A 13,829-nucleotide genomic window follows, 5' to 3' on the forward strand; every position below is an offset into this window, starting at 1 on the left:
CCTGCGATTGATGAACGCGATTTGTTACTTTTGGAGTGTTTCTTTGAATCGACAGTTTATTTAACATAATAATGAAACTGTTTATAGTCCTTACTAGAAATACTAACAACGTAAAAGCATAAATAGAAGTATGAAAATTATTTAAACATTGATTTGACTACACCACTTTTAACTTCAAGGGTGGCTAATAAAATATTAAACATTTAAAAATATTTCATCGCTCAATTTTGTGAAATTGCTGTAAAATCTAACCGAATGCCCTTTTGTATATGTAAACATTATATGGTTTATAGTCATTTTCATGTTTACAAGTTTGTTATACGATATATTATCATAAAATAGGAATATAAATAAAAATGATGATGATTATAATTTAAGGTAAAAAACTAAAAAACCTTTTAGAATTTAAGTGAAATAAAATACAATGGATGAAGTGCTAATTTAAATATATTTATCTAAAAATCTGTACCCATTGATATAATTAACTTCAGCCTCTAAAGACATTTTTTAAGGTTTGTATTGTTGTCACGAGATTAGTGAGTGCTATGAAAATATGTTCTTTGACTGTTGGTATATGAAAACAATTATGCAGTTTTTAAGGTGAATATAAAATGGTGTATAAAATATTATTTTGATATGTTTTTTAGATGACTTGCAATTTTGAAAAATAGTAATGCCTGCACTACTCACTGAAGTTACAACTGAAGTCGGCCGAGACCTACGATTTCGAGACCACACTGTCGCAAATTTCATATACCTTCCGGACGGCGGCTTTTGTCACGTACAGCCGGTATATTTGCGCGCGATCAAAAAATGTGCTAAATAATCGCAATTTTTAAATTGTCATATTATTAAAATTACGCTACTGATAATTATAAAAGTTTGTGTAGGCACTCACCAATTCAATATCAGTGAAAACTTTTCAAGCAAAATCTTTGTCGGCTTTTGCAAAATGCCATAAGGCATAAAAATGATACAAACACCACATCTGTGACTGTCCTAGAATTTGTCGCCATCGATTCTAAATAAGAATTCGTTATGGTGTGACATTTATATAAACCGATCTAGGAAAATACATAAGGATATTCGAAACGATTTTTTTTTTAACAAAATTAAGTATCACTAATTATTTTTTAATTATTTAATTTTATATGAAAAAAATATAAAAACGATATCTGTTAGAAGAATATACTATCAAAAATATAAATAATCTCTTTTTGTGCCATAAAATATTCAAAGATTTCAGTAAGTCTGTTGAAGTCTGTGGTATTATAACTTGACCACGTGAACGCGATGTAGCGCTCGACATGCGTATTGACTATATGACGCCTACGCGCATACTCAAATTGAACCGAGTTACTCGTTCTATTTCAGTTTGCAAAACACCATATCATTATCTCTCTCACTCTCGTAACTTAACACGCGAGAGAGCAAAAGGAGAAGTATCTCACCGCTCGCGCTCGAAAGAGCAGCTTCGACTTCGGTCCCTTTGACTCGGAAATAATGCCGACAATGTTCGGAAGCGCTCGAAGCTGGCCAAGTCGACTGAATTACCCCCATTTTACCTCGGACAACTTCCGAGAGATTTTAGAGCGGGCAGAACCGAATTTGACCGAAGTAACCCACTATATTCTCCGTCATTGGCCAACCTTGGCCAACTTCCAGAGAGTGTAGTGCAGGCATAAGAGTCCTATAAAAAATAAGCTTTGACTAAATCATGCAATTAATATATCCGTTATAAACGTTATATCCAGGAAAAGGATGAATGTCAAATACATAAAGATTCCGATGAAGAATATATTCAGAAAAGTGACTTTGAGAACTGCATAAATTCCAATTGAAGCCGAGCTTCAAATGAGACCCGAAAAATGTCAAACGAAAGGTATAATTTTACAAAAAATATGAATTTGATGTCGAACTTAATTTATATCTCGACATGAAGACAAGGTGGAATTCCTTAATACCCATGATCGAAAGATTTTTAATGTTACGAAATTGCATCATAAAATCTCTAATTAATCTTGACATCGGCTATATTTGGAATGAATCGAACATTTTGTATTGTAAAATATTTATGAAGTACTCGCTATTATAAAACTGGCAGTTGATGCCACTTTATTACCTTCTGAAATTAATTTAAATTATTTTTTAACACTCTTTAAATATTGTTGTATTTCATAGTAACAGACATTATAATAAAATATAAAGTTCTACTATTATTTTTGAATAAAATAATGTAAAAATCTCTGAACAAAAATATAGAATAAGAATTAATAAAATATTTAATAATTCACTAATAGTACCTATGTGTTATACAAAAGTGTAACTTATTCTAAAATTATATCATGATTTGTTTTAAAAAAACTTGGATAAAAATTATCATATCTAATAATTTATTGTGCTATTTGACACCTACGAGTCACATCGGGGCAAAGTTTGATTTTCGGGTTAAACACAAACGGATATTACGTAAATCGAATTTACGCGCATACATACACTTTATTGTGTATGAAATATATTAATTAATTACCTTGAGCACACAGTCCAATTAGTTATAATGTTGACACTGTTTGATTACGAAAAAGAACAGATTTCACACAAACGCACACACATACAAACACAAAAGTATGTTGAACTACTTAAAAATGATAAATTTGGCCTTTTTGACAATTCAACCGTTCGCGGTGATTTTTTTTTTATGATATTAATTTTACTATAAACATTAAATGACCTAGTATTAAATAAAATATATACATGCATAAATTCATTATATTAGCATATTATCAAATATGGGACAATGTTATGTGTCTAATTGAACGCTTATCGTATAACGTATATTATAACACCTGGATTTAGTCTGTCATGTCTGAAAAGTGTTTCGTCACTTTAGATTTTTAACTGTTGCTTAACCACACTACTGATTCTGCGATAACTGAGTGGCCTTGAGACGGCCAAATGTGACATAGATATTTTTGTTTACACATGCATTTAATTGTAAACTGGCTCTTGTGTGAGCATTGAAAAATCATAATCGATTTGGCGAGATATGATTCAAAATGATAAAATAAAATTTGCATGTAATTGTTCAATGTGTAAATAGTAACAATAAGGTTAAGACGGTATTATTTAGGGAGCAAAAGTCAAGGGTTCGAATTATAGTAAATCCAATTGTATCAAGTCTAAGAGATATTGTAATCGTAATTCTGATCAGATTAGATCATCGATTTCTTCCAATCAAGTTAAGTATAGTATAGTAAAACCATTTTTTATATTGCGCTTAGTGTTTTATATAGCAATAGCCAACTTTATAACTTTATAGAAAAAGTAACAAATATAAGGAAATATAAGAACGCTGCTCATCAAAGCGCTCATACCGGAAATTGAATTTTTGCTCGTTACTTCTATTTTAACTATCAACCAAGAGAAGGTATAGGCAGATTGTGTAACTTCCAGGGAAAGGTTACTAAATTAGTGGTTAACAATAAGCAATACAGTCAAACACACGTACATATTGCGCAAAAATGCGATCGAGCGATAAGCATGTCAGCGTTTGTGGCGACACTTCTGTGTCACAAAGGTCGTTATATAATAATACAATGATAATAAACACAAGAACTGCCATTTTCGCGGGGCCGCTCAACCGAATCGTTGCGAAACGGACCCCAAAAAGTTTGTCTATATATTCCACCTTATCGATTTCACCAGACTGACCGAAAATTCGCCTGAATCGGACAAAAAGCGACCCGACACAAAACGCCGTGAAATTGAGTCTTGAGGCTATCGCGACAGGTAACATTCCTAAATACATTTTTTTCCGTTTTGGAAAGGAAAGGTAAAAATAGAGTACCAAAAGAGAATTTAGTAAATCGAAGCTTTCCAAAGTAACGAAGAATTTCTATTGCAATGACTGATTCTTATTGTTCATACTTTACGTTAAAATACTATTTTTTAACTTGATTACAAAATATGATGTGTCAATTTGATTATCGGCACAATCAAAAGTACCACGATTTATAAATATAACACAAGAGCTTATATATATATTTCATTTCATTATGAATACTTCGAACCACAATTGTAAATATTCTAAAGCACGTATTAGAAAAGTTATTGGAGTGATTCTTCTTTATTTATTTTATCTTTACACCACTCAATAATCAAACGGCCGTAGACCACCCGAAACGTTTTTTGGATAAAATGGAAACACGATTTTCATTCGCCCAATTAACGAAACCTAAAGAGACAATTTAAAAGCGTGATGCGACAATTTTGTGTTCGAGTGCACTCAGATTTGTGGAAAAGAAAATAAAATACCACTACGTAAGTCGGCACCATAGATTCTACGTGATAATTTGGTGACTAAGATTTAATTGCGGACCAGACGTAAATAATAGATAAACAGTAATCTTATCTAGACGCTCATTCAACAAAATTCTTACGAATCTGACACGTAAAGGTACTTCAATAATAAAATCATAAAGGCGCATGAGTGAATGTCGTGTGTTTGATTATGTTCATAAGAGTAGCGAATTTGTGTTTGCTAATGTATAAAAAAATAACTTTTGACCATCATGACTTGCCAGGTTTCCCCAATGCGTCATAATGGCCAATATATATATAGTACAATAATACTGTCCAACAAAGATTTTGATTACTGATTAGGACTAAGTTTATTATACATATTCAAAGATGTATTACAGTAAAATTATTGTTTGTATGGACCTCATACATTAAAAATGTACCGGCGATTCGTGCCTAGAAATGTTTTTATCTAAGGGTTTATTAAAAGTTGTGATAATATGGAATTAAAGTAATAGGTAATATATTTACAAGTACATATAAAAAACGATCACAAATATATAAAGATAAACATAAATTAAAAACAGAATTAAAAATGCTTCTTAGTATATTTTCTCCTCTATATTTGTAAGAAAAACTGTCTGAGCTGCCCTTTATTTTTTTACTGATTTTACGTATTATTTTGAGGGTTTCTAAGTGCACTTTCTCACTGAAACTGGCAGACAATCGACCACGATGTATCTGTCAGTTGACAACTAACTTAAAAATCTGACATGTTAGATTTTTTATTTAATTTAACTTATTTTTTTTTAATGATGACATATAAAAACAAGATAAATTTTAAACTTGTTCGATAGTATCAATATTTGATTATGTAATGTGGTAAAAATATCAAGAATATAATCAGTTACATTTAACACTTGAATTTTATGCATAAAACAACTTTATAAGTGACATGTACGTTTTACACATATAGTGTATTCCAAATGATCTATTCACGACGTCAATACGTATATTTTATTAGCACAAAAATACTCTACCTCAACCACAACCGTGGCTAATATTGATAACGCGGGACTTATTACATGATCGATGCTTTTGTGCGAACAATGAGTGCATATCTGCCACACACACTAACACATACACATCAGCGAGTTTGTGTCGAGTGTTTTTGCAACACAATTTCATATCAATCACCTTATCAGGTCATCGGCAAGGACAACGGCGCCGCTTTACAGTTTTTCCGACTTTTCGCTTTAGCAAATGTCACGATCATGCGGCCGCTCGGTGGAAAATCGTGGAAAACACAAGTGTGATAAGCGGCGAAGTGGGTCAGTCGCAATTGGCTTATCAGTACGCAATTGGCCTCAAATTGGCTGACAATAAGTTGTGGTCGCAGGTGATTAACTTATCACCTGTTGTATTAGTTGTGCTTGTGTGTATGTGTCAACCTTTTGTGTGCAATTGAATTGTTTCTCGTTCGATTGTGATTGCGTCACGGTTACAAAATGATGGTGAAAACTATACTGAAGATGAAAAAATATTACGATGATGATTAAAGTTTGATTTGGCCGCTATTCGCTATTATATGGGCATATGCATCCTACGCTCTGTTACAAGGAAACTCAAAGTTCATAAACCAAGATAGTGTTTGTTTTCTATTATCCATACATTAGCAGCCAAAGGATCATGTATTTAGGCCATCGGATAATATTGTTACAACACAATTTATTTAGTGTCATTTCTTGCTCCTTAGGCTACAACATACATTACAATGTAACGTTCGAAGTCAGAGCTGTAACCAAAGACGTCTTTCTGACGATCTCAATTCGCATCTATTTATTTAAATTAAATTAAGACCATCGTAACCTTACAGGTTACCCCAATGCGACTGAGTAGAAGAAAAAAATATTACTCGAAAATATTGCGCAAAACCGTCAGCAATATTTTGTGAAACGTCCAATGTTTTATCGTCAAAGTTCATCACATTCGGAGTGCGTTTAGTGTTAATGAATTTCCAGAACCATATTTTTCTGAAGTATGAAACTTTTCCACTTATGAAACGTATCATAAAAAGATTCTAATCCATGCAAGTGTAACATCGTTAATTTTACCTAGCTGGGTCAGGAAGACAATAGTAACTATTTATTCGTATTATTTATTTTTGCGTATTTTAATACTCAAATAGTAAAAAATAAAAAAAGTGGTTGTTTTTCAGAATTTGCAAAGAATAATGTCAGAGTGTGAAAGGTTATAAAAAATAGATACTTTATATAGTGTATTTTTAATTGCATTTTTGAAATTAAAAAATAACATTTTTCGTCTTGTCCATTGTTTATAAACAAGCATTTGTATATTGTAGAATAAATGATAAATTGGCTCAATTGAAGGTAAAAATCGAAATATTGTGTACCGCGCGACAATCCGTGCCTCAAAAATGAGTGTAAATGGATGTCCGCTCGGATACGCAATGTTGTTTGTTTACGCCGAAGAATTCATAGGCTAGAAATCTATTAGTTTTACTCTTTTAGAACATGTAAGTGATTGTTTTGCCAGCATTTCTAAAGAAAAATTTCACCGTATGAAAGATATTTTAAGTTGCATAGTTTAATTAAATTTTGTTTAAAAAAATATTTTCATTTTTATAAGCATGTTATATACAATAAGTCAAAACAATAATAATAATTGGTTGACTATCAACTACAATGCGACATTCCGTGTTACCAAAGTAGTCACGAGGGTTAATGAATGTCGGCTCGGTTACTCAATGTCGTTTGTTTACGCCAACAAGTCAAAATAACACAAATTTTACGAGACCCTTTTAGCAAGTTTTCTAATTTCAAAGCAACGATTATGGGTATTTCGATTTAATCAGTATTTAATGCTACTTATATATTATTTTTATTATTATTTTAACAAATTGTGTTCATTTAACTATGTAATTAAATTTTTAGTAACAATAAAACATGTCGTATAAATAATAAAATTCGACTATAATATCAAAATTATTGCAGCATATACAAAACATAGATTGAAATTAACATTGCATACAATATTTTAAAAATATTGCTAATAAATGTATTGTAATGAATATAAAAATAAAATTACATAAATAGCTGTAAATAGGTGTAACAAAAACTATGTATGACAGTAGACTATAAATATCTAGTTAGAAATGTTTTTTTTTTAGATATACTATATAAAATATAAAATTGTCTACTTATTATTATATTAAATTTACTAAAAATTTTGAGTGTGAAACTTTGTTTGTGTTGCCTTACTTTTATGGTTAAATATTGTTATATAATATTATTAAGCAAATAAATATTTTTTGCATTATTAATAAATAAAAAGAGATGGTGATATGCACAAATAAATTACAAAATTCCCGTTTCATCAATCAATAAAATATCATACCTTAATTAAAAGTATATCTTTATTTTTTGATTAAATGAAAAGTGGTAGAAATCCTAAAAATAAAATCTACGTTATCTAAAAAAATATTTTAAATCAGTAATAATATTAATAATATTATTTTATCTTTGAAACAAAATTTTATAATATTTTACGGACCTAAATTGGGCACATTTTCTCCATTAAAAAGGCTGTGACATTGACCAACAGTGGACTGACCACCAAACGACCATCCAAAGGTCAACAAATAACAAAACATGTGTTCAATCAACAAAAGTAGGTTTTGATCGGCCAAAGGTCGCACATCAGCACACAAAAGAGTTTCTGGCAAATATGAAAATTGTCAATTTTCCGTTTTATCGAAACGCGCATATTGAAATGCGTAATGCAAAACTGTGAATATTCAACGAGCGAACGTTTGCCATATGACCCAACACAATGACCTACCGAGTGACTCACGCTAACCTTTACCATTAGGTGGAAAAAAATGCCATTGTGATTGAATAAACAATCAAGAGTCATTATAATACATTTTTTTTCTACAAAATTGAGTGTGCATGTCGGTTTTGTTCGAGTGTTTATATTTTCCTAGAAATAAATCAAGATTTGGCAATCGACAAATATTTTCTTCCGCTTCGAAATGGCTGTGCACACAATAATTGACCGGCGATTGAGAGCATCTGCCTGAGATTTATTAAGCCGTATTCATCGAGTGTCACCCAGCGAATTGATTGCCGTGAGAGCAGGAACACAGTCTCCAAATTTACATATTATATGTATATTAAAAACCTGATCGCCAAATGCAAACCTGATCGAGAAATAGATCACTTTTGAAACGACAGTGACACTCGAGTAAAAGGTTAAAGTATAATATAAATCTAGCATATGCATGTATGTATGTGTTTTATTGTGCATGAGTTTCATAAGTAGCTTTCTTACATACACATTCTGATCTTTGACATTTCCATTGAAGAGATTGAAATTATATGCAAATATTCGTCGATAGATATCTATCAATTTCACTAATGTGTCAGGCTAAGAAAAGCGCGATTTTCTCCGATTCTTACAAAAAATTTTCGAATGCATATTTTGAACGATGGCTCTTTGAACTAACAGTATACAAACTCTTTTAAAAATGGTTGAGGTAATTTGGTATTTAATCTTAACTTTTATTTAGAAATTTGCAAAAAAATACGAATTTCCAATAGAAGGTGAGTTTCTTTGTAAAATAAATATATATAAATATATGTTTATTTAAATATATATAAATATATGTTTATTTACACTTAAATTAGATTGCTTTAATTCTAATATTTTTTCGCAAATACTTTATTAAACATACATATGTTGAAATTATAAAATATTTGTATCAATGTTATGTTATATAAAAATATTAATAAATGATGAGCACAAAAAATAATATACAGTAAGAAAGAAAAAAATCGTAAAATAATAAAATTAAATTATATAAAGCGAACTAGTTCCTAATAGCTGACATTAAATAGATCAATGTACAATGTCAGCGTATTGAGAGCTGGATATCGATAGCCATAAACGAATCTGCTAGTGCAAATGTCCTAAAGCTGGAATTCCTCGAGAATAGTTTGATTGTCAACAGAACCTTTTAGCGAGAATTTAACGAATCTTATCCCAACGCTCGTAAAACGAAAGGCGGTGGGATGCAAGAACAGATCATAATCAAATATTCTCATTAATATAAATAGATATTTTTCGATTATATTATTCGGGGATCTATAATTTTAATTTAATTCAAAAATACTGCGAATAAAGTGTCATAGAACACACGAATAACCGACGGTTCTTTAAAATGAAACGCGATCCTCATAACAGAGCCAAGCATCTTGGAAGGTTAGTTTCAGACGTGATTTATGTGTAAAAAGAACCTTAATTTGCTCTTAAATCTGATTCCGAGATCGTATGAATAATCTAATGGCGAACGTAATCGAGAAAATGACATAATATGGCACTTTCTGACACTAAAAGGCAGACGATTGACAAAAGCCCACCCCCATATAGAATCTAAATTATATTATCTGCAGCAGATCTAATACTTGTGTACATTTCCAAAAATCGGGTATTGCTTACGTCTTGAGAATCTGATCAAAAATATATTTTTGAGGAGCAGCTTTAAAATGAAATCGGAAACTAAATCAGGATAAGAAGAAATACACAAATAATATATTACACTAGTATATTATATTTTTGAAAATATTCTGTTACGATTTTAAGTAGCCCTTTGGTGAAGACGAATCGATTGTAAAATTGGAAAAATAAAGATAGGACAAGGTCAATACTCCAAAGATACATAATATTTTTTCACATGCAAATTTATAACAAATTGATTGAATTGCGGTCAAGCTCATTATTGCAAATATGAGAATAAAATAATATCTTCTGGAATTAAATTTCAGATTTTTACATAACTTGCTTTAATTAATTATCATTTTACATAGTCGAACGGCTGTTTTATAAACAGTCGTTCAATTGTGTAAAATGAGACTAGTTCCGTAGAAGATGGGCATACATAAATAATAAATATTTAAAAATATGTAAGATAGGGTTGTATATTATCTCTGAATCTATAAGCAAATATGGATTATTTTATGGTTTAGGAACAGATTACATTTTTAGCCAGCATCGCAGATAAGACGACCGAACTTATTTATGGATAGAAAGCTTTTTTAGACAGATGGAAAAGTATAAAGTTTAGAAATAAACAGCAGCAGTGCTTCAAATAGGTGAATGATTTTATTAAACTCTTTTTCCAAATCAAAGTGTACACTATTGAAATAGTTAAATGTGCCATGTTTATATCTTACAAAAATATGGGGAAGACTAAATGAATTTTAAGACCAAAAAATACTTCCAATAAAAAATTACTTGTATATTTTTGACATGACTTAAAAAAATCGTATAAACGATTTTTTTTATAATTTTCATTTTACTGCTTATTCTGATCCACTATTTGGCTCATTTAACTGTTAAATAAGCATCAAAACTTGACTTCTAACGCATCAAAATCGATTGTATAATAGAGCATAGCAAACTGTCTCATGAGGTCAGATCGTCGTATTGTACCTTTGTGAAATATTCAGGTCGTACGCGCAGTGAAGATGCCTTGACAAAATAATGTACGTTTTATTGGTTATGCAAATGTTTGTGTATTTTTTCTAGCCATTATCTAACCAATGCACGCCATAGTAAAATCGAATCGAATTTCTAAACCGCATTATCACGTCATTTAACCGAATAACAGTCAATATCAAATTGCAACAAAAAAATAAAACTATACTACATTATCATATAGTGGCGAAGAAGTATTATATAATGATACACTTTTTATGTACACCATTTTGTAATGTAGAAATGTAGAGAATATAGTCAAGACATATGCTATTGATAATTTGTGTCGTTAATATATGTTTTATTAAGTTCAATGCATTACAACTGACTAAACACAAGCAACAACAACTAAGTAGTAAGACACCACATTGAAATCAGATTATAATAAATGGATGTCACTATGCACGACCTAGATAGATTAATCTGTGGGATTAAGAAAATCTAGAAAAACCTATTTCATGATGATTGGAATAATAATAATCCGATCTAAAAGACATGATAAAAGCATAAAAACACTACGTCACATATGTGATTCGAGCTCAAGCCTTTCAGATATCAGTCCATGGTTTATTGTGATGTGCGAATAAACACCGAACAAACTGGAGCAAGTACTATTATGGGCCGAATTTAAATATTTACAATTGCAATCGCGTAATATGAAATTCTATTATCATCTTTATTTTATGCCTTAGTAAAAATGAGCTTAAGTGGCCTTAATATGTAATAGACTCACAGTTTAATAAAAATAAAATAATAACTAATAAATTAACTAAAAATATAATGAAAAAGCTAGGGCTCAATTTATTAACTTCACGACCAGCAAATGACACAAAAAATTTAATTAACAAATACTTTATGCAACTTTTTTATGAGTGAAATTATTTAATACAGCAATACGCCCACATTTCTAAATAAGTACGGAAAATTTAATAACTTCATTATTACGGAAAGCAACAGCTATGAAACGGTTAAAAATATATTTTTTGTTCGCGGACATGTTAGAAAATATTGTGTTCGTGAACGAACTTAATGATAATTTTATCTGTAAAAACAGAACTAGATCTTAATAATCGTAAGACATTACTACTATTTTACAGTTTGTTTTAAAGTTATCAATTTACATTTACGGCCATCGATATAACAGTTCAAAGTTTTATCAATAGATTATGTTCAAGCAAAGATGTCAGATTTTAGCAATAAGTTAATCAAACGTCCCTGGGTAACGATTAAATATTAAATTTTACTATAAATAATGTAAAACTGCAAGGGAATAGTCGTTTGATTCAACAGAACATTTGATTTATTTTTTATAGACTGACCTGATAGTTTCATATTCACACACAAAAAGAGAAGATACGCAATGTGAGCTGCCTCTTGTTGTATAGGGGGGATATGTGGTTGATATCGTGACCAGAACGTATGGGTAGACAAGTGTTGTTGACAAACCGACAACTAAAACGCGATAAGAACGCTTAGCCACGCGATAACAATAAAGTGTAACGAACACGACGCTCGACCGATAATTACTGTGACCCGAATTAATGCGTACGACACCTGAGACAGGTGATTAGCGAGTCTGTAATTAGACTCTGGAGGTGCTCGAGAAGCTAAGGTTACCACTGTGAAACAATTTCGCTCAAAACGGAAGCAAAACAATATGTCCGAAGAGTTACGTATTACAATTTACACACGTCAATAAAGAAGGACAAAGAAGAAGTTGTACATTCTTGAAATTTATCAGCGACATTCACTAGATAACGATCAACAAACAAAACCAGTGGCGGTTAAGATTTTAATTAGGGTTACCACCCACCATATGTAATCAAAACTTTTTATACAACATTCCTATTTTAATTTTTGGTACTCTGTTCTGATGACGTATTGTGGCTTCTTTGGTCATCCTGATTGCTCAAAACAAATACTGAGATAATGCTTGATTAAATAGGTTGACATCAGAGCTTAAAAAATATATATAAATAGCAAAAATATAATCAAATTTTTACTATTTATTTTAAATTTATAGAGAATTTAAAAGTAGACCAGAATTATGCTATTTCAATACATAGTATGTATAAAAATATAAGTAGCGATTAACATTTCTAGAATCAAACTATATTTATTTCAAGATTATATGGACTTATTTATAACTGCATTTAAAATAATCCAATCTGTCAAATAATTGAATTTTGCCTTATAGATCAGCGCAACCACAGATTGATGACGTATTTAATATTTTTTAGCCCAGAATTTCAGTTCACTATATTTATATCGAACTTATAAAAAAACATTATTAATTAATGAGTTATTAATAACACGTTAAAATAGATTTATATAGTTAAATATCGTAGTTAGCGCGTCCGATGAGCGAATGTGAAAGCGGACTTAAACGGTGATCATTAATTATGTTTTTATAACATTCAACAGACAATGGTCGTTTTTTTTTTAAGAACTTACAAATACTATTTAAGATTATGTTTTGTGATATCATAAGTTTTATATTTTAAAATTAGCAACTAAATTAAAAAATAAACAGTAAACTTACCAAAATATTTAAGCATTGAAGATTCAGTTATTTTTCACAGTTATAATCACAGAATCACTGAAATTTTCGTGATAAAAATATTAATTTAAGTCCAACAAGGTCAACCGCGTATATGATAAAGCTTCTATGTTTAAAGATTGAGTGTTTTTTATTACCAGATTACCATAAAAAATAAAATCAAAAAAAGTATTTATTGTTTTATACTTTGCATATATAGAATAAAGGTAAAGTGTTGGTTAGTATTATTTTTAAGGTTAAAGATAACGCGAAGAGATATTTTTAATGTATTTTAAAGAGGCTTTCTGGAAAAGTATGTATCTAAATGGCATTGCCTTATCATATCTTATCATGAATTGAAAAGACGTGCAACAGTCACCAGTACTGAGATTGTTTGCAGTTTTTTTATTTATAAAATACTTAAGAGAATAAA

At 30.3% G+C, this 13,829-nt stretch overlaps 1 protein-coding gene and 1 long non-coding RNA gene across 9 annotated transcripts in view; one reads left to right on the forward strand and one right to left on the reverse strand.

The window, feature by feature from the left end:
* The window catches only part of Samuel (SAM-motif ubiquitously expressed punctatedly localized protein), a 230,096-nt gene that overhangs the window by 136,388 nt on the left and 79,879 nt on the right, over positions 1–13,829 (reverse strand). For 3 of the 8 annotated variants that reach the window (XM_088188787.1, XM_088188794.1, XM_088188788.1), the window contains exon 2: positions 13,400–13,456. The exons of 4 other annotated variants lie outside the window; for them this stretch is intronic. Coding sequence is in view for 1 of the 4 variants with exons in the window: in XM_088188794.1 (XP_088044920.1) it covers positions 13,400–13,415 (16 nt within the window). In the remaining 3 variants the exon portion in view is untranslated. Of the gene's footprint in view, positions 1–13,399; positions 13,524–13,829 lie in introns of all 8 variants that reach the window. One more of the 8 variants, XM_088188789.1, reaches the window with a different exon arrangement.
* On the forward strand, positions 5,081–7,148 carry LOC148233782 (uncharacterized). Its single transcript, XR_015810266.1, has 2 exons — positions 5,081–6,815; positions 6,867–7,148. It is a non-coding gene; the product is annotated as an uncharacterized LOC148233782 (long non-coding RNA).

The sequence above is a fragment of the Plectrocnemia conspersa genome, unplaced genomic scaffold (assembly GCF_051122295.1).
Source record: "Plectrocnemia conspersa isolate PC_06_02 unplaced genomic scaffold, ASM5112229v1 ptg000007l, whole genome shotgun sequence".
Classification (NCBI taxonomy): Eukaryota; Metazoa; Arthropoda; class Insecta; order Trichoptera; family Polycentropodidae; genus Plectrocnemia; species Plectrocnemia conspersa.